General features: G+C 39.5%; 1 protein-coding gene across 1 annotated transcript in view; it reads left to right on the plus strand.

The window, feature by feature from the left end:
* PDE1A (phosphodiesterase 1A) overlaps positions 1-24333 on the plus strand; it is a 294992-nt gene that overhangs the window by 224731 nt on the left and 45928 nt on the right. The window contains exons 8-11 of the mRNA XM_069577054.1: positions 276-401; positions 5873-5974; positions 6083-6203; positions 22248-22329. Coding sequence (XP_069433155.1) covers positions 276-401; positions 5873-5974; positions 6083-6203; positions 22248-22329 — 431 coding nt within the window. The remainder of the gene's footprint in view (positions 1-275; positions 402-5872; positions 5975-6082; positions 6204-22247; positions 22330-24333) is intronic.

Here is a 24333-nt window from a genome sequence, read left to right on the forward strand (position 1 = left end):
AATGGGAGAGGCTATGCATGTGTGGGACCAAGGGGTATAGGGCAGATCTCTGTACTTTCTGCTCACTTTTGTTTTAATCCTAAAATTGCTGTAAAAGATAAAGTCTGTTTTTTAATATTGTTATACAGTTTTAAAAAATAAGGAAACTAAGTACCTCTGTAAATTTAGGTGTTCAATTATTGGATTTTACTGATATTATTATGCCTTATGACTTCAATAGATACTCATGAGATCTGAAGAAATCCTCTAGTAGGCATTTTGCTTTTATTTCTTAGGTCAGATGTTGCTATTTTGTATAACGATCGCTCTGTCCTTGAAAATCATCATGTGAGTGCAGCTTATCGACTTATGCAAGAAGAAGAAATGAATGTCCTGGTAAATTTATCCAAAGATGACTGGAGGTGAGTTTCAGAGGAAATATAGAGGAAATTTAATTTCAAGGAAAATGTTATATGATTTAACATGAAGAAAACAGGTGAAAGTCAATCCTTTAATCACAAAACAAACTAAATTCCCCTTGACTGGAAGATTAGTACTGGAAGACTATTCAGGAACAAGGCTCTGTAGATGGAGCTGAACTATTTCAAGGCCAATTCAACATCTATATGCATCATAACCAATCCATAAGACCACATACTGCATAACACCTTAAGATACATAATTACATACTCCTTGAAATGGTGCTAAAATGCTTAGTCACTGAGTCATGTCTGACTCTTTATGACCACATGAACTGTGGCCTCCAGGCTCCTCTGTCCATGGACTTATCCAGGCAAGAATTGGGGAGTGAGTAGCCGTTACCTTCTTTAGTGGATCTTCCTGATCTAAGGATCGAACCTGCATCTCCTGCATCTCCTGCATTGCAGGCTGATTCTTTACCATCTGAGCCACCAGGAAAGCCCTCCTTGGAATGGAGTTCTGCTCAGTTGTACCAATATGTGGTCTTACATTAATTCAGAATTTTTGTGTCTGATTCCTTCATATGTTACTTTTTTGTATGTGGATATGAACTTTTTTAAAAAACAAAAATTCACTATTTGGGGGAAAAGCTACAAATATGCTAAAGTGACCTAGATGCAGAGGGTAATCGTAAATATTTCTCCAAACCATCTGTATTCTAAAAAAAAAAATATACATGAAAAGGTATTGCTTATTGCCATGCAGGAGAAAATAATAAGATGTACTCCTCCCACTCAGCATACATTTCTTGGTCATCATTATCCCCTTCATTTACTGTGGGATTGCTAGATATATCAAATAAAAATAAAGGACATACAATTAAGTGTAAATTTCAGATAAACATAGAGACTTTTTAATGTAAGTACGTCCCTAGTTAGCTCTATGGTGGGGTTAATGGTGAGGTCCTCCAAGAGGGCTTATGCCATACCCAAGTCTGCTGCACCCAGAGCCCCTGTCCCTGCTGCAGTCCACTGCTGACCCGTACCTCCACAGGAGATGATCAGACATAGTTCTGTCTCAGTCTTTGTGGGGTCTCTGGGTCCAAGTGCACACAAGGTTTGTTTGAGCCCTCTGAGCGTCTCTGGCAGGAATAGAGTTTGATTCTAAACGTGAATTCCCCTTCCTAACGTCTTGCTGGGGCTTCTCCTTTGCCCTTGGACATGGGATATCTCCTCATGACTGGTCCAGCAAAGCACAGCCGCCGCTCCTGATCTTGGACATGGGGTATCTCCTCTCCACACAAAACTGTGATCAATAGACTATAAACATGTTCCTTAAGTTCCTTGGCTACATCCTTCAGGTTGCCCAGGACTAATTCCAGATCCTCCATGATGATCTTGATCTGTTCCTTCACCTTGGTGTTTTGGGGGCTCCAACAGTTTTGGGGGGGCAACAAAATCACTGCAGATGGTGACTGCAGCCATGAAATTAGAAGATGCTTGCTCCTTGGAAGAAAAATTACGACCACCCTAGACAGCATATTAAAAAGCAGAGACACTACTTTGTCAACAAAGGTCCATCTAGTCAAGGCTATAGTTTTTCCAGTAGTCACGTATGGATGTGAGAATTGGACTATAAAGAAAGCTGAGCACTGAAGAATTGGTGCTTTTGAACTGTGGTGTTGGAGAAGACTCTTGAGAGTCCCTTGGACTGCAAGGAAATCCAACCAGTCCATCCTAAAAGAGATCAGTCCTGAATATTCATTGGAAGGACTGATGCTGAAACTGAAACTCCAATACTTTGGCCACCTGATGCGAAGAGCTGACTCATTGGAAAAGACCCTGATGCTGGGAAAGATTGAAGGCAGAAGGAGAAGGGGACAACAGAGGCTGAGATGGCTGGATGGCATCACCAGCTCAATGGACATGAGTTTGAGTAAACTCTGGGAGTTGGTGATGGATAGGGAGGGCTGGCTTCCTGCAGTCCATGGGGTCACAAAAAGTCAGCCATGACTGAGTGAACTGAACTGACATCCCTAGTATTCTGTGACCTACTTACATTTTTTAAAAAGCCTTTATCTTTAACAAAGATTTCATTTAATCAGTTGATGCACTGAAAAAAATCCTATTCAGATGCAAACATCAAAGATTTGTTTGTTTTTTAATTTAAATCAAGCTGAAAGCAAATGTCCAAATAAGTAACATGGGATTAAGGTCTGCCTTAAAATAAAGAAATAAGAGGTTAATTTAGAGTTTTCAAGAAGCCCTAATTTCCCATGGTTATTTTTTTAAAATATTCAAATTTTCTGAATTTTCAAGGCCAGAAAAAATATGGGCTCATTTTTACAGACATAGAAAAAGCTCTAACATGGGAGGAAAGAGTCATTTTGTTTTGGGAACCCAGTTCAGGTCTTACATTTCATTCCACAGGAAACATAGCCCAGTTGGGTCACCAACCTAGGAAGGCTGGGATCTAATCATAAAAGGCACCACTGTTGGGTATGTGGAAAATAGAAGGGCACGGGTAGAAGCAGGTGCAGATTTGGTTCCTAAGGTCCCAGAGATTGACTATTTCCATTTAGAATATTAATTTATTTCTTTATCAGTGATTATCCTTCCCAGGGATTATATTTGCATTAGTAATTTTTGTTATTCCTTTGAATTAACCATCTTCTTCTCTAAGTTGATTCTGTTGCTGTTTCAATGTGTTATTTCTCTATTACACTTTTTTCTTTAACATCTTTATTATTTATTCTAATAGTTTGCTTCTATAATATTTTATATTTTTGTACAGTAGCTTACTGTACAAAACAAGTAGCTTACTGTACAAAACATCCTAATTGAATGGTTTTATAAGTTTTTTTTTTTTGGCCATGCCACGCAGCTTATGGGATCATAATTCCCCGAGGGATTGAACCTGTGACTCTGGCAATAAGTGTACCAAGTCCTAACAACTGGACTGCCAGGAAATTCCCAAATTTGTTTAACAAATACCAGAATACTGTTACTGGGTCCAAGCTTGCTCTGTTTGCTGCACAATAGGCCAATGAATCCTAGAGATGGTGTTGAGGCAAGGAAGAGACTTTAATTGGGGAGCAGGCAGACAGAGAAGATGGAAGGCTAGCACCTCAAAATAGCTATCTTATTGGTGTCTGGATGCCAGGTTCTTTTATATAGAGGTGAGGGGAGGTGAGAAATCAAAGTGCAAAGGCTGTTAATGTTGCAAACATCTAGAATGGCAAACCTCAGTCAGGGAATGTGTTAATTTCTTCCTTCTTGCCATCCGCAGGTGGACAGGGTTGTGAGCAAAGGCACTTTAGTTTAACAGTCAGGCATTGGGGCAAGATTCTCTGAGGCAAACCATTCTGTATGATTACAATAACAAAAGCAACATAAAACAAATAAGAGAGAGAGTTCCAGCATGGAGTCAGAATTGGCTTCTTCCCTGAAGCAATATCACATGATTTATGAGTTGACTTATATATGATTTATGATATGGTAGAATTTAATAAATCCAACACTGTTTCCAAAGGCTATAAAAATGCATTTGCTAGTATAACCTTAATCCTATTTCACCAAGAATTAAAATATGGATAGCTTTTTAAAGACTTGTAGGTTTTCTGTTTGCATATCTGTTTCTTCAAGTAACTTTTGTAACCATAAATGCAGCGATTTTTAAATTTTGGCAAAAAAAATTTACAAAGAACACATTTCCTTTGTGTACTAGTTTATTGATATATTATTAGTTGATTATTGATAACACCTAGCATTTACTGATTACTGTTACAAAACAGAATTCAACTGAGTAAATTTTAAAGATCTTACTGACTTTATTCAACAATTCACGAATTGGGCAAAATCCCATCTAGAAGATAAAAAGGAGCTCCTAATAACTGTACAAAATGGCAGAACTTTATAAGTAGGAAGAGGCAAGACAAGAAAGTTATTCTAGCAAGGATCTGATTGTTTCAGGCAAAGTCACCTTTTTTGGGGGGATAATAGGGGTCTGTCAGGCAGATTTCCTCCCTAGTGCTGACCAGATATTTGACTGGTTTAAGTTTTTACTCCTGGAGGAGGTTAAAACTATAAATTAGGTATTGAATCTTGATTTGATAAAGGTTTAGCACAAATAATGCATTTTGGGTCTGTTGTTTCTTTTTTCACATTACATCTGCAAACTACAATGTATTTATTAAATCTTACAGATTTCATAAAGCTTTTCTCTCATTTTTCCTACTTAACATGAATGTTTTGGTACAGTTGGTATTATAGCATGGATATCTCATAATTTAGGAGAAAAAATCTAATTGAGAATAATTGTATTAACTTCTTGGATATCTTCCATTCCCTTAATATTTGGGTAGAAGTATATTTTAAGCAGGCTATCCAATATCATGAACAGTAACTAATCAGAGTATTGTTTTCTCATTGCTCCCATCCTAAAAACCCAGATGGATTGAGCACCCATAATTTTCAGCAAGAATCTCCACTCTGTGTTGTTTTTAAAACAAATCATTCAATCATACCAACTTTAGGTAAAACATCTTTGACACAAGATCATAATTCAAGTTTGTCATACACTTGTAATCTAGCTTACTCTACTGGCCACAGAATAAAAATAAAATATGATTTCCAGCATAAGTGACTTTTTTACCTGTCTGTACTGAGCAAGCAATGAGTTGTACAATATGTACGGCTTTGCTGCTGCTGCTGCTGCTAGGTCACTTCAGTCATCTCCTGCTTGGGGTGAGAATGATTTATTCATGAATAGGCTTTGTGATATGGTCACCATATTTATAGTGTCTTGGTTATAATTTCAACAGTACCAATAGCTCTATCAATGATATGTAGGCTCAAGGTCCCCAGAGCTTAAACAGAGAATTCCCAGGCACTTATAGTCTTGGTTTCCTGGAGTTCTTATGATGGAAACTTGGTACAATGGAGTGGTCCATCTGTCAGCTTTGGGTTACTCTTGCGGTTGAGTCTTACCTCTGCTATATACTAGCTGTGTGACTGGGCAAACAACTCAATCCTCTTGGATTGGAAATAATAGTGCCCCTCACATAAAAAGCTCTTAAAACACTGTCTGGATTGAATAAATATTGAATAATGGTGGTAGTTTTATTAATAGTAAATTCTTCCTTTAGAGTGGTTTTTCTCTAAAATTGGTTAGGATCCTTTCTGATATTAATTATTTCTAAAAGTAATATTTAGAAAGTATGAGTGGGGAAGGGTTGCGTATATGGGAGGGAAAGCATCCAGTTCTTTAAAAGGAGATGTTACAAGCATCATTCACAGATTGTTCTCCTGGCAACATCCTAAAGCCAAACTTCTATAAGCTCTTTTATATTTAAAAATATAGCATCGTTTCTGCTCATACCATTAGAAAAAATAAAATGTAATTCTTAATATTAAATGTTTCACTTGCGAACAAAGGAAAAAGGCCAAACCTTTCTGCTTTGATGACTCCACAGGGATCTTCGGAACCTAGTGATTGAAATGGTTTTGTCTACAGACATGTCGGGTCACTTCCAGCAAATTAAAAATATAAGAAATAGTTTGCAGCAACCTGAAGGGTAGGTTATAATTTTGTTTTCATATTAAAGATCTGTGGGCTTGGACTTGGCAAAGACTGTAGCTGGTTATTTTGTTCTGATAATTTGAGCATGCCCTTGTTTTGACAGGCTTGACAAAGCCAAAACCATGTCCCTGATTCTCCATGCAGCAGACATCAGTCACCCAGCCAAATCCTGGAAGCTGCACCACCGATGGACCATGGCCCTAATGGAGGAGTTTTTCCTACAGGTGCCTCTTTCACACTGTCTGTGCAAATGCTTTTGGCAATAGTGGCTGTGCATATTAACATACATCTTTTCTGTACAGAATCCAGACCTTGTGATGTGATATTACCAACTGGCCGCATTGCATTCTTGGTACTTCAGGCAGAATTTATTAATCTCTCAGATAAATGTATTAAATAATCCTATGTAGTATTATACATGTTTTAAAGAGGGTCAGTTCTTGGATCTTAGATGCTAAGCTAAGAGAGAAAGATATGAACAGATTAGAGCTGTTATCTGCTATTGAAAGGTAAAATGCTAGGGTTAGAGTTTTCAAAGACAGAAAATAGCTTTCATCATAAAAAGGGAAAGAGAGGATGTATAACACTTCTGCATACATCTTTTCATTTGGAATTTTCTTACACATGCATATTTACAAGGATAGCTGAGAAATACAGTTTTTAGCTGGATGAACATGTACCTAACTGCAAGAAGCTATTGTTATGTGAAAAAGCAAGCCTGGATATTGTCAACAAAAAATTAATCAATAGCCAATATAAGAAAGAAATGGAAAATTTTGTTTGAGTCAAACTGAGAATTATAACCTAGGAAAGTCTCTCAGAGAGTTCTGAGAACTGTTCTGAAGAGGTAAAGGGGGAGGACAGTATATATGTGATTTTGCAAGGGGGTGTGTGTAATCAAGTACATGTCTCCACAGAAAGTTGCTGCTAGTCACTAGGAACAGACATCTTAGTTATGCTTTTCTAAGTATGAGAAGATACAAGAATCCAGGTTCATAAGAAATTTCTGCTGAAAATTTTAACTTTCTAAGGGCCAGTTCTGTCCATTTCCCTAGCACAAAGTACCTCATTCTACTCTTCACTCTGAATTCTTTTCAGCATGTGTTATAAATCAGCAACCACAGTGGCTAATGACTTCTTGTAGAACTGGATGGTGGGCAATATTCTTTAGTTTACAATCCCTTCCCTTTAGGTCCTAATTTTGACCAAGATTCAGGAGACATTTCATGAACAATTTGTCCCATGATGCTAGGAATGCTCATTCCCATGTCAGGCAAGTGTTTCATTGAAAACCCACTCAATATACTATTACTGGACTGTACTCATTAGCAGTGGCCAAAAATTTCTGGAACACTTGTCATACTATTCTGTTATAGTTCAGGAAAGGGTTTCATCTTGTTGCTTCTTCCCATACCTAGAGTTACCCTTTTATAATCATTGATCCTATAGAACTGAGTATTTGATCAATTGTTTCAAGCTGCCTAATCATTAATTTTATTTGAGTCTCAGCCACTCATTTGGTAACACAAGAAACAATAATCATGAAAAATCAGCAGAATACAAATGGTAGAGTTAGGAACATTAATAAGTTTATAAGTGAGTACTTGAGAACTTCCGTTAGGTATGGTCCATATCACCCCAGGTCACCTGACGAGTCTGTTGTGCACCAATCACTGTCTTTAAGGGAAATGATGTATTGGCATTGTACATAAAGTCCATCAAAGATGGCTGCACATACAAAGCAAGCAGTGGGTCATCTTGACTCCTTGTGACGCTGAAAAAGTTGTGTTATTTTCTAAGGAGTGACATGGCTGGTGCCAGAAGGAGAAAAATTCATCTTTATGATTAAGCAGGCATTTCTGCCCCTGGGGAGGTTTGGTTCACTCATAATGCACGTGCACAATGAACACTTGAGGGGAGGGAAAAGGCCCAAATGGGCAGAGCAAGGAATTATGCTTAAATTTTCCTCTTGTTGCCTTGAAATGTGAATTTTTACTTCATCAACATGGAGAATGGCCAGCGTTCTCTACAACATGGATACATGTTTTTTCCTCTATGGCATCCCTCTTCTGTCTCTATCCCCCTTGGGGTTCTAGAGTATAGTGTGTCAAGTAACTTGGGAACTTTTTACACTTACAATCATAATTTTATTATAAAGACTATAACTCAGAACAGCCAAATAAAGACGTATAAAGGGCAAGGTCTGGAAGGGCCCCAGACATGGAACTTCCATGCTCTCTCCCCATAGAGACAGGGTATGCCACCTTCCAAGTACAGTGTGATCACTAACCAACATGTGCTTTGGGGTCAGGAGTTTTTATGGGGGGTTCATTTCATAGGCACGATTGATTAAATCATTGGCCAATATGATGGAAGTCAATCTCCAGCCCTCCTTTCATACCAGGAGAGCAGGCTGCCCCAGTATTCCAGGCCTCTAATCATGTGGTTATTCTCTCTGGTGACCAGCTCCATCCTGAAGCAATCTATGGGGTCTCGGCCATGACTCACACAATTGTTTTACTTTTATCTATTTACTTGACTGGGCCAAGCCTTAGTTGCAGCATGTGGGATCTTCCTTGTGTCGTGTGGAATCTTTTGTAGAGGTGTGTGGACTCTCGTTGTGGTGCATGTAGGAGGGCCCATTTTTTGGAAGGAATGAAGGGGAGTAATTAGATGAGCTAACTCCCTGAAGTAAGTTGTTTCAAGAAGGCCAAACTAGCGCATCTTCCCCTCCTTTCACAATTAAATCTCCCGAGAGAACTGGTGATCCCTCAAATTCTACCCTCAGTCTCAGAGTGCCCTTCATGCCTGTGGTCAGGAGCTTGCTATGTGCTTGCTGCGGATGTCACTTCTGAGATTAAAAGTGCTTCAGTGAGGGAGGTTTCTCAAGATACCTGTACTTCACCCTTTTTAAAAAATCTTCATTACTTTAAAACTATAGAACTTGTTTTGGCTTCAGAGAAAATGCAGAAATGAAAAAAGAAACATGTGCCATTAAATCACTGGGTTTGACATCTTATTGACAGCTGTCAGAGCATTTCACTCTGTTAAGGAAGAGTTAAAATAATTACAGACACAATTCACTTATTGTGCCTCATTTTATTGTGCTTTGCAGATACTACTTTTTTTGTTTGGTTTTGCAAGTTGAAAGTTTGTGGCAATCCTGCATACAGCAAGTCTATCAGTGACATTTTTCTGACAGCATTTGTTTACCTCATGTCTCTATGTCAGGTTTTGGTAATTCTCACAGTCTTTTATGTTTTTATTGTTATATATATATTTGCTGAGGTTTCTCTGGCAGCTCGGTGCTAAAAAAACTCGCCTGGCAATGCAGGAGATACAGTCTCGATCCCTGGGTTGGAAAGATCCCCTGGAGAAGGAAATGGCAACCCACTCCAAGATTCTTGCCTGGGAAATCTCATGGACAGAAGGAGCCTGGCAGGCTACAGTCCATGGGGTCGCAAAAGAGTCAGACACGACTCAGCGACTAAACAATAACTCAGTGGCTAAATATAACAATGTATTTGTTATGTATTTTTCACTATTACTATATGTGTTATTATTATATGTTTTTGTTATATGTATTATATGATCAGTGACCTTTGATGTTACTATTGCAATCATTTCGGGGTGCCACAAACCACTCCTAACCTATGCAAGATGGTGATATTAATTGATAAATGTTGTTTGTGTTCTGACCACTCACTGACTAGCTGACCATTCCCCTGTCTCTCGCCTTCTCCTTGGGCTTCCCTATTCCCTGAGACAGGACAGTATTGGAATTAGACAAATTAACAACCCAATAATGGCCTCAAAGTGTTCATGGGAAAGGAAGAGTTGCACATCTCTCACTTTAAATTGAAAGCTAGAAATGATTAAGCTTAACAGAATGTATGTGTTAGTCAGTCATGTCCAACTCTTTGTGACCCCATGGAGCCAGGCTCCCTTGTCAATGGAATTCTCCAGGCAAGAATACTAGAAATTCTCTTCTCCAGGGGATCTTCCCAACCCAGGGATTGAACCCAGGTCTCCCATACTACAGGAAGATTCTTTACCATCTGAGCCACCTGGGAAGCCCAGCTTAATAGAAAAGGCACATCAGAAGCTGAGATGAGCTGAAAGCTGGGCCTCTTTTGCAGATTAGCCAAGTTGTGGATGGAAATAAAAAGTTTGTGAAGAAGATTAAAAGAGCTACTGCAGTGAACACATGAATGATGAGAAAGCAAAATAGTTTTATACTGAGATGGAGAAAATTTTAGTGGTCTAGTTAGATCAAAACAGCCACCACATTCCCTCAAGCCAAAGCCTAATCCAGAGTAAGGCTCTAACCCTCCTCAAATCTATGAAGCCTGAGAGGGGAGGAAGCTACAGAAGAAACCTTGAAACTAGTAGAGGCTGGTTCCTGAGGTTAAAGGAAAGAAGCCATCTCTATAACATAAAAGTGCAAAGTGAAGCAGTGCTTCAAGATACCCAGAAGATCTAAGTAAGACCATTAGGAAGGTTGCTTCATTAAACAACAGATTTTCAATGTAAGGAAACAGCTTTCTATGGGAAGAAGATGACATCTAGGACTTTCATAGCTAAAGAGGAAGTACATAACTGGCTTCAAATCTTCAAAGGCTGACTCACTTGTTAGGGGCTAATGCAACTGGTGACTTAAAGTTGAAGCCATTGCTCACTCACTGTTCTGAAAATCCATAGGGCCCTTAGTGTTAGTCGCTCAGTCGTATCCAACTCTTTGCAACCCCATGGACTGTAACTTGCCAGGCTCCTCCATCCATGGGATTTTCCAGGCAAGAATACTGGAGTGGGTAGTCATTTCCTTTTCCAGGGGATCTTCCCAACCTAGGTATCGAACCTGGGTCTCCCACATTGCAGGCAGACTCTTTACCATCTGAGCCACCAGGGAAGCCCAAGAATTATGCTAAGTTTGTTCTACCTGTACGCTATAAATGGAACAATAAAGCCTGAATGACAGCACATCTGTTGACAACATGCTTTACTGAATATTTTAAGGCCATTGCTGAGACCCATTGCTCAGGAAAAGATTCCTTTTAAATTATTAAAGATTTTAAAATTTAAAAAATAAAAAACTAAAATTAAAAAAAATAAAAAATAAAATAAAATTAAAAAAAAAAAAAATTATTACTGTTCATTGGCAATGCACCGGTTATCTGAGAGCTTTAATGGAGATGTACAAGATAATGTTGTTTTCATGCCTGTTGACATAATATCCATTCTGCAGCCATGGATCAAGGAATAATTTCTACTTTCAAGTCTTATTATGTAAGAATTATATTTCATAAAACTATATCTGCCATAGATAGTGATTCCTCTGATGGATCTGAGCAAAGCAATTGAAAACCTTCTGGAAATAATTCATTATTCCAGATGTCATTAAGAACATTGGTTAGTCATGTGAAAAGTCAAGATATTGACATTAAGAGGAGTTTAATAAAAGTTGATTCTAACCCTCAGGGGTGACTTGGAGGAGTTCAAGACTTCAGTGGAGGAAGCAACTGTAGATGTGGAAATAAGAGGAAAGTTAGAATTAGATGTGAAGCCTGAAAATGTGACTGAATTGCGGCAATATTATAATAAGACTTTAATTCATGAGGAGTTGCTTCTGAAGGATGAGCAAAAAGTGATTTCTTGATATGTAAACTGTTCATGGTGAAGATGCTGTAAAAATTGCTGAAATGACAACAGAGGATTTAGAATATTACATAAACTTGGTTGATAAAGCAGTGGCAGAATTTGAGAGGGTCGACTTCAATTTTGAAAGAATTCTGCTATGGGTAAAATGCTGTCAAACAATACCACATGTTACAGAGATACCATTCATGGAAGGAAGAGTCAATTGATATGCCACACTGTGTTCTTATTTTAAGAAATGGCGCAGCCACCCCAGCCTTTAGCAACTACCACCCTGATCAGTAAGCAGCCATCAGTACTCAAAACCCTCCACTAGCAAAAAGATTACAATTCACTGAAGACTCAGATGATGGCTAAAATTTCTATCAATAAACTATTTTTAAATTAAGCTATGTATATTGCTTTTTTAGGCATAATGTAAGTACACACTTATTAGACTACATTAGACTACAGTATGGGATAAACATAACTTTTATCAACACTAGGAAACAGAAAAACTCATAGCTCACTTTATTGCAATGCTTCCTTTATTTTGGTCATCTGAAACCCAACCTAGAATATCTCCAAGGTATACATGTATTAGTTCTTTGTTATGGCCTTTCAAAGAAGAAATTCCAACAACCCCCAAGGGAATTGCTAAGACAGACATAAACTATCAGGCCTGAGCACATCAGGCTACTTGAGTTTCCAAGTTGATGGAACCACTTTCTCAACCTCTATCTACAGGCTCATCTCCAAAAAAAGATGCACTGATTCAGGGGCATAACTAAGTTGTTGGTTAAATAATTGAGTTTAGTGGTTCTGCTCTATTCAGTCACTAAGTCAAGTCCAACTCTTTGCAACCCCAGGGATTACAGCATGCCAGGCTTCCCTGTCCTTCACTAGCTCCTAGAGGTTGATCAGATTCACATCCATTGAGTCTGTGATGCTGCCTAACCATCTCATCCTCTGCTACCCTCTTCTCCTCCAGCCCTTCATCTTTCCCAGCATTAGGGTCTTTTCCAGTGAGTCAGCTCTTCACATCAGGTGGCCAAAATTTGGAGTTTCAGCACTAGTCCTTCCAATGAATATTCGGGACTGATTTCCTTTGGAATGATTAGTTTGATCTCCTTGCTGTCCAAGGGACTCTCAAGAGTTTTCTCCAGCACCACAACTCAAAAGGATCAGTTCTTTGGTGCTCAGCCTTCTTTATGGTCCAATTCTACATCAGTACATGTCTACTCGAAAAACCATAACTTTGGCTCTTTAGACCTTTGCCAGCAAAGTGATATCTCTGTTTTTTAAGATGGTGTCTAGGTTTGTGATAACTTTCTTTCCGAGGAGGAAGCATCTTTTAATTTCATGGCTCCAGTCACTGTTTGCAGTAATTTTGGAGCCCAAGGAAATAAAATCTGTCACTATTTCTACTTTTTCCCATTCTATTTGCCATGAAGTGATGGGACCAGATGCTATGATCTTAGTTTTTTGAATGTTGAGTTTTAAGCCAGCTTTTTCACTCTCCTCTTTCACCCTTATCAGGAGGTTCTTTAATTCCTCTTCATTTTCTGCCATTAGGGTGGTATAATATGCATGTCTGAGGTCATTGATATTTCTCCCAGAAATCTTGATTCCAGCTTGTGATTCATTCAGCTTGACATTTTGCATGGTATGCTCTGCACACCTAGGGCTTCCCAGGAAGCACGGGGGTAAAGAATCTGCCTGCCAATGCAAAAGATGCCAGTTCAGTCTCTGAGTCGGAAAGATCCCCTGGGGAAGGGCATGGAAACTCACTCCAGTTCTCCTTCTGGGAAATTCCATGGACAGAGGAATCTGGCAGGCTACAGTCCATCGTGTCATGAAAAGTCAGACATGACTGATCACTTACATATACACTCTGCATGTAAGTTAAATACACAAGGTGACAACATACAGCCTTGTACTCCTTTCCCAATTTTGAGCCTCTCCATTGTTCCATGTCGAGTTCTAACTGTTGCTTCTTGGTCTATATACAGGTTTCTCAGGAAGCAAGTAAGGTGGACTCATATTCCCATCGCTTTAAGAATATTTCACAGTTGTGATCCACACAGTCAAAGACTTTAGTGTAGCCAATGAAGCAGAAGTAGATGTTTTTCTGGAATTCCCCTGCTTTCATCATGATCCAATGGATTTTTGGCAATTTGACCTCTAGCTCTTCTGCCTTTTCTAAACCCAGCTTGTACATCTGGAAGTTCTCAGTTCACGTACTGCAGAAGCCTAGCTTGAATGATTTTGCACATAACCTTGCTACCATGTGAAACAAATGCAATTGTGCAGTAGTTTGAACATCCTTTAGCATTGTGCTTCTTTGGGACTGGAATGAAAATTGACCTTTTCTAGCCTTTTGGCCACTGCTGATATTTCCAAATTTGCTGATATATTGAGTGCAACACTTTAACAGCATTATCTTTTAGGATTTTAATGACCTAGGAACCTAAAATTTTGCATCAGTCACTTGTCTGATTCAATGCCTCAGACTATACGTGTATTCAGTAAGTTTTTTTATTTTTAAAATTATTTTTTTGGCCTCCTATTGCTAGCATGAAAGCACAACCTCCAAAAATATATAAACCAGTTGATTTACACAGTGTCTATTGCTTTTGACCCTGGTTTCACTTTGATGAAAAGTAAATGTTCCCTATTCAGGGACAGAATAAGAAAATTGTTAAGTCTGTCAAACTCATCTTCAGGTATCCCGACTCTCTCTTTAAATATCTTTCCCTTTCCCTTAGGAGTCTCCCTTGTCCTTTAGGGTTCCTGGTTCCCTCAGAGTCTGGCTACAGGGCCCTCTACTAATCTTGTGCTCATGGCCTGTATTCACCCTAAAGAATAAATAACACTTTGAAGTGTTTATAAATAACTAATTAACTCACCTTAGCATTCAATGTCTTTAGCAGTGGAAGTTTAATATTCTAAATCAATTGTACAGTACAAGAAGCAAGTATAATATAAAATCTCCTACTTCATCTGTAGGAAGATCAACCCTGCATACGTTTGTCAAATGCCTAAGTCCCATATGAAAATTTTAGCATCCAGCATTTTATGAAATTTAGTTCATGGAAAATAAATCATCACAATGCCTTTTTAAGGCCCAAATGATCATTTTCAGGTCAAGGAATTTAAATGGCATAAATCTACATCTTTTAAAATATCACCAACACTGTAACTAATAAAAGCAATTAATCATCTTTGCATATGTCAATTAGGAATTTACAGTATTACATTTCCCATGAAGCATATAAGTAGCTTTATTTCTATTTTAATAATAGTAATGTCATTTTATTTAATAAGCTGTTAATATTATTCTTTTACTTTATTCTCAACATGTTAAAATAAAATTCATAATAGTCTTTCATTCAAGCCCTCATACATGTTGTCTTATTTCTATTTGTAGTCCCAAAGTCTCCCTTTCATTCAGGTTTGAAGCACAAGCCTCATCTTTAACTTATCCCAAGCCACCCCATGCTGCCTACAAATTAATGTTTCAGAAACAGAATTTCTGTTATGTCAATTCCATCTAGGAAATAGAAAGGGAAAGCCAATGCCCCAGTCCATTAGAAGTAAATTAAGTACTACTCCTTTCTCATGTAGTTTAACATCATCCAAGATATGCATCAGTTCAGTTCAGTGCAGTTGCTCAGTCATGTCCAATTCTTTGCGATCCCATGAACCACAGCACGCCAGGCCTCTCTGTCCATCACCAATTCCCGGAGTTCACCCAAACCCATGTCCATGCAGTCGGTGATGCCATCCAAACATCTCATCTTCTGTCGTCCCCTTCACCTCCTGCCCTCAATCTTTCCCAGCATCAGGGTCTTTCCCAATGAGTCAGCTCTTCACATCAGGTGGCCAAAGTATTGGAGTTTCAGCTTCAGCATCAGTCTTCCAATGAACACCCAGGACTGATCTCCTTTAGGCTGGACTGGCTGGATATCCTTACAGTCCAAGGGACTCTTAAGAGTCTTCTCCAACATCACAGTTCAAAAGCATCAGTTCTTTGCCACTTTCTTCACAGACCAACTCTCACATACATACATGACCAATGGAAAAACCATAGTCTTGATTAGACAGACCTTTGTTGGCAAAGTAATGTCTCTGCTTTTGAATATGCTATCGAGGTTGGTCATAACTTTCCTTCCAAGGAGTAAGCGTCTTTTAATTTCATGGCTGCAATCACCATCTGCAGTGATTTTTGGAGCCCAGAAAAATAAAGGCAGCCACTGTTTCCCCATCTATTTGCCATGAAGTGATGGGACCGGATGCCACGATCTTAGTTTTCTGAATGTGCTTTAAGCCAACTTTTTCACTCTCCTCTTTCACTTTTGTCAAGAGGCTTTTTAGTTCCCCTTCACTTTCTGCCATAAGGGTGGTGTCATCTGCATATCTGAGGTTATTGGTATTTCTCCCAGCAATCTTGATTCCAGCTTGTGCTTCTTCCAGCCCAGCGTTTCTCATGATGTACTCTGCATAGAAGTTAAATAAGCAGGGTGACAATATACAGCCTTGACGTACTCCTTTTCCTATTTGGAACCAGTCTGTTGTTCCATGTCCGGTTCTAACTGTTGCTTCCTGACCTGCATATGCATCACACACCATAAATACCTCTAATTTGCAGGTGCTTTTGCTATTATGAATTATGATTTTTGTTGTTGGTGTTCAGTTGCTAAGTCATGTCCAACTCTTTGTGACCCATGGACTGCAGCACCCAGGTTCCCTTGCCCTCCAGTATCTTAATGAAGTTTCCTTAAATTACATGTCCATTGAGTCAGTGATGCTACCTAACCATCTCTGATTTTGATTAGTTAACATTACTGACTACTGACTATACATCAGGTAGTGTCCTTAAACTTCATATAAATTATCTTAGGTAACCTCAGGATAACTCTATTAGATAGACGAAGTTTGCTGGAAGAGGTCACAGAAATTCTTTCTCTATTTTCTGTAAGTTGTGACATAGGGAAATATTCCTGTTTGTAGCTACTTGACCTACTGATTCTTTGATGACCATATCTAGATCTTCCCAAGCAATTCTGATCTCAAACTTTCTGCCCCTCATAATCAGAGGCATGGTTCAGAGGACTTGCACCAGAAAACATATCAGTAAGAACTTTAAAGCCACACATTGACATAATGTAAAGATCATGATGAAAAGATGTTAGAGAAAGCAGACAAAGGAAACTGAAGTTCTCAGACAGGTGTTGCCTTGTAACATGGGCTCTGCCACTAAATGTAGGCCACTCCCTTTTGTCCCCTGATCTTAGGACCAGATCATATGTCCTAACAGTGCTCTTATGGGGCTTCCCTGGTGGCTCAGATGATAAAGAATCCACCTGCAATATCAGAGACCCAGGTTCAATCGTTGGCTTGGGAAGATCTCCTGGGGGAGGGCATGGCAACCCCCTCCAGTATTCTTAACTGGAGAATTCCATCTGTCCTTTCCCCTCTTCGAGAGTATCCTCTCTCCTCTTTCAAATCTCCGTGAATGCAAAGAGCCAATGTTTGATAAAGCTTGGCATAATTAATGGCTTCCCAGGTAGCACTAATGGTAAAGTATCCACCTGCCAATGCAGGAGACACAAGAAATGCAGGTTCTGTCCCTGGGTTGGGAAGATCCCCTGGAAGAGGAAATAGCAACCCACTCCAGTCTTCTTGCCTGGAAAATGTCAAGGCCAGAGGAGTTTGGCAGACTACAGTCCATGGGGTCACAAAGAATCTGACACGACTAAGCAACTGCACATGCAGTCATGCTGTCATAGGAAGAAAGCTTTGTCCATAGCAGCCACCTTTAAATCTTTTATCTCTTGTGATATTTAGCCCAAACAGAAATGGAGTTCTTCAATATGTGTGCTCAATTAATCTACAATTGATAAGATCACATAGTAAAAAAATCATTGACATTTCAATTTTCTCTGATAAGACTACATTAAAACAAGATTTATGCAAACAGTAGCTCAGTTCATAAAGAATCTGCCTACAATACAGAAGACGCCAGTTCAATTCCTGTGTTGGGAAGATCTGCTGGAGAAGGGATAGGCTACCCACTCCAGTATTCTGGGGCTACCCTTGTGGCTCAGCTGGTAAAGAATCTGCCTGCAATGTAGGAGACCTGGGTTCGATCCCTGGGTTTGAAAATCCCCTGGAGAAGGGAAAGGCTACCCAGTACAGTATTCCGCCCTGGAGAATTCCATAGACTGTATAGTCCATGGGGTCACAAAGAGTCAGACACAACTGAGCGACTTTTACTCACATGCAAACAGAATGTAAGAATATTGATTATGTTCCTCATTATTTGCTGTGGGAGTTTCAGTAAAACTTGGTTTATAGGTAGAAAGATCTTTCAAAATGCTCATACACTTTTTTTAAAAGTGTTTAATTTTATTTATTTGACTGTACTGGGTCTTAGTTGCAGCATATGAATTCTCAGATGCAGTATTGGGATCCAGTTCCCTGAGCAGGAATCAAACACAGGCCCTCTGCTTTGGGAGTGTGGTGCCTTAGCCACTAGACCACCAAGCTGCTGCTGCTTAGTCGCTTTAGTCACACCCTACTCTGTGCGACCCTATGGACTGCAGCCTGCCAGGCTCCTCTGTCCATGGGATTCTCTAGGTAAGAGTACTAGAGTGGGTTTCCATGACCCCCTCCAGGGGATCTTCCTGACCCAGGGATGGAACTTGGGTCTCGCATATTGCAGACAGATTCTTTACTGCTGAGCCAAGGAGGTCCCTTGTTAGTTTAAAAACCAGTCCAATCATGAATTATTGATACTGAAGATCTGCTAATGTCATTTGGCATTGGGGGGAAAAAGTAGAAAATTCATGAGCTGGATTGTCAAATGCCAAATAACACACCAAGATGACTAGTTCATGGTCAGTTCAGTTCAGTTCAGTTCAGTCGATCAGTCGTGTCCGACTCTTTGCGACCCCATGAATCACAGCACGCCAGACCTCCCTGTCCATCACCAACTCCCGGAGTTCACTCAGGCTCACGTCCATCGAGTCCGTGATGCCATCCAGCCATCTCATCCTCTGTCGTCCCCTTCTCTTCCTGCCCCCAATCCCTCCCAGGATCAGAGTCTTTTCCAATGAGTCAACTCTTTGCATGAGGTTGCCAAAGTATCGGAGCTTCAGCTTTAGCATCATTCCTTCCAAAGAAATCCCAGGGCTGATCTCCTTCAGAATGGACTGGTTGGATCTCCTTGCAGTCCAAGGCACTCTCAAGAGTCTTCTCCAACACCACAGTTCAAACGCATCAATTCTTTGGCGCTCAGCCTTCTTCACAGTCCAACTTTCACATCCATACATGACCACAGGAAAAACCATAGCCTTGACTAGATGGACCTTAGATGGCAAAGTAATGTCTCTGCTTCTGAATATACTATCTAGGTTGGTCATAACTTTTCTTCCAAGGAGTAAGCGTCTTTTAATTTCATGGCTGCAGTCACCATCTGCAGTGATTTGGGAGCCCCCCAAAATAAAGTCTGACACTGTATCTACTGTTTCCACTGTTTCCCCATCTATTTCCCATGAAGTGATGGGACCGGATGCCATGATCTTCGTTTTCTGAATGTTGAGCTTTAACACTTTTTCACTCTCCTCTTTCACTTTCATCAAGAGGCTTTTTAGCTCCTCTTCACTTTCTGCCATAAGGGTGGTGTCATCTGCATATCTGAGGTTATTGATATTTCTCCTGGCAATCTTGATTCCAGCTTGTGTTTCTTCCAGTCCAGTGTTTCTCATGATGTACTCTGCATATACGTTAAATAAGCAGGGTGACAATATATAGCCTTGACGTAGTCCTTTCCCTATTTGGAACCAGTCTGTTGTTCCATGTCCAGTTCTAACTGTTGCTTCCTGACCTGCATACAGATTTCTCAGGAGGCAGGTCAGGTGGTCTGGTATTCCCACCTCTTTCAGAATTTTCCATAGTTTATCGTGATCCACACAGTCAAAGGCTTTGGCATAGTCAATGAAGCAGAAATAGATGTTTTTCTGGAACTCTCTTGCTTTTTCCATGATCCAGTGGATGTTGGCCATTTGATCTCTGGTTCCTCTGCCTTTTCTAAAACCAGCTTGAACATCAGGGATTTCACAGTTCACATATTGCTGAAGGCTGGCTTGGAGAATTTTGAGAATTACTTTACTAGCATGTGAGATGAGTGCAATTGTGTGGTAGTTTGAGCATTCTTTTGCATTGCCTTTCTTTGGAATTGGAATGAAAACTAACCTTTTCCAGTCCTGTGGCCACTGCTGAGTTTTCCAAATTTGCTGCCATATTGAGTGCAGCACTTTCACAGCATCATCTTTCAGGATTTGAAACAGCTCAACTCGAATTCCATCACCTCCACTAGCTTTGTTCATAGTGATGCTTTCTAAGGCCCACTTGACCTCACATTCCAAGATGTGTGGCTCTAGATTAGTGATCACATCATCATGATTATCTGGGTCATGAAGATCTTTTTAGTACAGTTCTTCCATGTATTCTTGCCACCTCTTCTTAATATCTTCTGCTTCTGTTAGGTCCAGACCATTTCTGTCCTTTATCGAGCCCATCTTTGCATGAAATGTTCCCTTGGTGTATATAATTTTCTTGAAGAGATCTCTAGTCTTTCCCATTCTGTTGTTTTCCTCTATTTCTTTGCATTGATCGCTGAAGAAGGCTTTCTTATCTCTTCTTGCTATTCTTTGGAACTCTGCATTCAGATGCTTATAACTTTCCTTTTCTCCTTGGCTTTTCGCCTCTCTTCTTTTCACAGCTATTTGTAAGGCTTCCCCAGACAGCCATTTTGCTTTTTTGCATTTCTTTTCCATGGGGATGGTCTTGATCCCTGTCTCCTGTACAATGTCACAAACCTCATTCCATAGTTCATCAGGCACTGTATATCAGATCTAGACCCTTAAGTCTATTTCTCACTTCCACTGTATAATCATAAGGGATTTGATTTAGGTCATACCTGAATGGTCTAGCGATTTTCCCTACTTTCTTCAATTTAAGTCTGAATTTGGGAATAAGGAGTTCATGATCTGAGCCACAGTCAGCTCCTGGTCTTGTTTTTGTTGACTGTATAGAGCTTCTCCATCTTTGGCTGCAAAGAATATAATCAATCTGATTTTGGTGTTGACCATCTGGTGATGTCCATGTGTAGAGTCTTCTCTTGGGTTGTTGGAAGAGGGTGTTTGCTATGACCAGTACATTTTCTTGGCAAAACTCTATTAGTCTTTGCCCTGCTTCATTCTGTACTCGAAGGCCAAATTTGCCTGTTACTCCAGGTGTTTCTTGACTTCCTACTTTTGCATTCCAGTCCCCTATAATGAAAAGGACATCTTTTTGGGGGTGTTAGTTCTAAAAGGTCTTGTAGATCTTCATAAAACTGTTCAACTTCAGTTTCTTCAGCATTACTGGTTGGGGCATAGACTTGGATAACTGTGATATTGAATGGTTTGCCTTGGAGATGAAGAGATCGTTCTGTCATTTTTGAGATTGCATCCAAGTACTGCATTTTGGACTCTTTTGTTGGCCATGATGGCTACTCCATTTCTTCTGAGGGATTCCTGTCTGCAGTAGTAGATGTAATGGTCATCTGAGTTAAATTCACCCATTCCAGTCCATTTTAATTCTCTGATTCCTAGAATGTCGAAGTTCACCGTTGCCATCTCTTGTTTGACCACTTCCAATTTGCCTTGATTCATGGACCTGACATTCCAGGTTCCTATGCAATATTGCTCTTTACAGCATTGGATCTTGCTTCTATCACCAGTCACATCCACAGCTGGGTATTGTTTTTGCTTTGGCTCCATCCCTTCATTCTTTCTGATGTTATTTCTCCACTGATCTCCAGAAGCATATTGGGCACCTACTGACCTGGGGAGTTCCTCTTTTGGTATCCTATCATTTTGCCTTTTCTTACTGTTCATGGGGTTCTCAAGGCAAGAATACTGAAGTGGCTTGCCGTTCCCCTCTCCAGTGGACCACATTCTCTCAGGCCTTTCCACCATGACCCGCCCGTCTTGGGTTGCCCCACAGGCATGGCTTGGTTTGATTTAGTTAGATAAGGCTGCAGTCCTAGTGTGATTGGATTGACTAGTTTTCTTGGGTATGGTTTCAGTGTGTCTGCCCTCTGATGCCCTCTTGCAACACTTACCATCTTACTTGGGTTTCTCTTACCTTGGCGTGGGGTATCTCTTCACGGCTGCTCCAGCAAAGCACAGCCACTGTTCCTTACCTTGGATGAGGGGTATCTCCTTACCGCCGCTGTTGTTGACCTTCAACGTGGGATAGCTCCTCTAGGCTAGTTTATGGTAACTTTAGAAAATTCCAAAGAACAAAGGATTATCTCTCTAGAATATCACTGCAGAGTCTCCAGGTGCTGGAAATGTTCCTGTCATTTTACTTCTACAGTGTGTGCCTTATACAACACATCCCCCAAAGCACACCAACTCAGTAAAGTTACATGAACATGAATAACATCTTTTGGTTTTATAATAAATACACAAAGCCAATTAAGAAATAGAATATGCAACTTTTTAAGGGTTTTTATCTAAGCTGCTCTTATCTTAGTTTCTCCACACCAAGTCTGTACTAACGGGCATTTCTTTCTGTAGGGAGATAAAGAAGCTGAATTAGGGCTTCCATTTTCCCCGCTTTGCGATCGGAAGTCTACGATGGTGGCCCAGTCCCAAATAGGTAATACTGAGAACTGGTGGTCGTGGCGAGCGAGTGTGAGCCTGTTAATTTTCAAATGGATACGCAATGTTTTTCACTCATGAAAATCTACTGCATATGCATGATAAATTTAATTTTTAGACTGATCTATATGGGGGTGAATGGTAAGAATTTTGAAATATCCTCATAAAATGAATCAACAGAGCAGAGTTAGTAAATAATTGTTATTCTCTTTGTAATCCTTTTATAAAATGCAGAGCTTTCTTCTCTTTCTGTGCAAGAGACAGCATTTTCTGTTGTTTTATTGCTGATTATTTTCTGTAATTTAATTCTCTATATGTGGAATAATCCAATGAAAATATTAATGTATCCGTTCTGTTATCACTAAATTTGAATAATATGCCTAATGTACTAGCTCATATTCTTTTGGGAAAAAATTCTTAGGATATGAATATGTTAGGGAAATCAACAGGAAATTTGTAAAATGATATTGCTCCCAACCTTATTTATTCTCTTCATTCGTGTTTATGTTAGGAATGTCAAATCCAGCCCATGATTAAAACATATTATTGCTATTGTTAATATATTAAAATGGTGTTCCCTGGGCCAGCACCTTCATTTCTGGCATATATGACCAATAAATGAAAGAATCGCACCTTGCCTCTGTAGTTGGTCCTGCACCACCTCCTCCAAAGTGGTGATCACCTGTCAGAAAGCTTCTTGCTCTCACCTTTCCTACTTCCTACCCATGTTCCAATAGCTGTTTTCCTAGCTGCCATAACACAGGTGCCTCTCATCATTCACAAGGTGTGAATATGGCAAGTTAAGGGCCTCTGTGGGCAGACTGAGAAAAATTAAGTTTCTGAGGCTTGTTGCTGTACTGTAATTACTGCCATGTTAGTAAAGGTGACTCATTTGACAGTCTCTAGATCCCAAGCATTTAAAACCGTAGACAAAACTTGAAAGAACACCCTCGTGGTCAATTAACATTGACTTAACTTGAAGTCATCAATTAAAACACAAAACTAAAGTTTTTTGAATTAAAAATGTACCTTAATATACACTATGGTGAATCCAGTTATTTGAAATGGGAATTACTTTATCCAAGTTTGTGATGAATAGGATATTTTTTTAAAGTAGATATTTCCCAGGACACTGTCATTTAAAAAGCATCCCCACAGTGTTCTCATATTCAGATGATGGTCTGTTGCTCCCAGTTGTGTTCAAGGCAACAAACATTTGATTTCCAGCACCACACTTCTCCTGGGCCCTCGGGTGTTGAATGTACACAGAGCTTGTCTTCTTCTCCACCTAAACACAAGTAGTAAATGCTCCCTAGAGGACCATGCCCCGTTCTGTGTGTGTATCATTTTCCAGTTTGATGAGTACTTAAAATGTAGAAGTCTTTATGCAGTCCTGACAACTGAAAGTGGTGGGATTAATGCTGTCTCCCAGAGATGTTACTGTTCCCTGACAGATTTAACAGAATACACCCACGCTCTGTGAACTAACATTTTATATCCTGAATATAATAAACAGCTATTTGAAATATTACCTCACTGGCGAAAGCTCTGACTGATATAGTATAAGAAGAAAAAAAGTGGTTGCCTTCCTGTGGCTTGAAAAAACAGTTCAACTATTTAGTTTCTTTGGAGCTTGGATATTATTTCTTGTTAGTCAATAACAAAATTCAACAAACAAGTGAAGATTTTTTAGAAAGGAGAGTGATTCCTCTCATTAACAGTGAAAAACAAATTGACTCTGGTTAGTCTGAAATTATTGTTAACAATAATATGAGGCTGAATATTAACAGGAAACTCAATACACTTGAACTAGCAAGTTTAAATTGTATCCCATTTTCCCTGCTTGAGAGAGGATTTTGTAGAGCAGTTAAGATTGTGTTATTGGATTAAAATTAATTGCAAGGGGTAAACTAGGCCAACATTGTAGTTGAAAATTGCTCTCAGGAGCGTTAGAATCTGAATTATGACTAATTTAGAATTTAGGAAATTATAACACTTGACT

The sequence above is a fragment of the Ovis canadensis genome, chromosome 2 (assembly GCF_042477335.2).
Source record: "Ovis canadensis isolate MfBH-ARS-UI-01 breed Bighorn chromosome 2, ARS-UI_OviCan_v2, whole genome shotgun sequence".
NCBI lineage: Eukaryota > Metazoa > Chordata > Mammalia > Artiodactyla > Bovidae > Ovis > Ovis canadensis.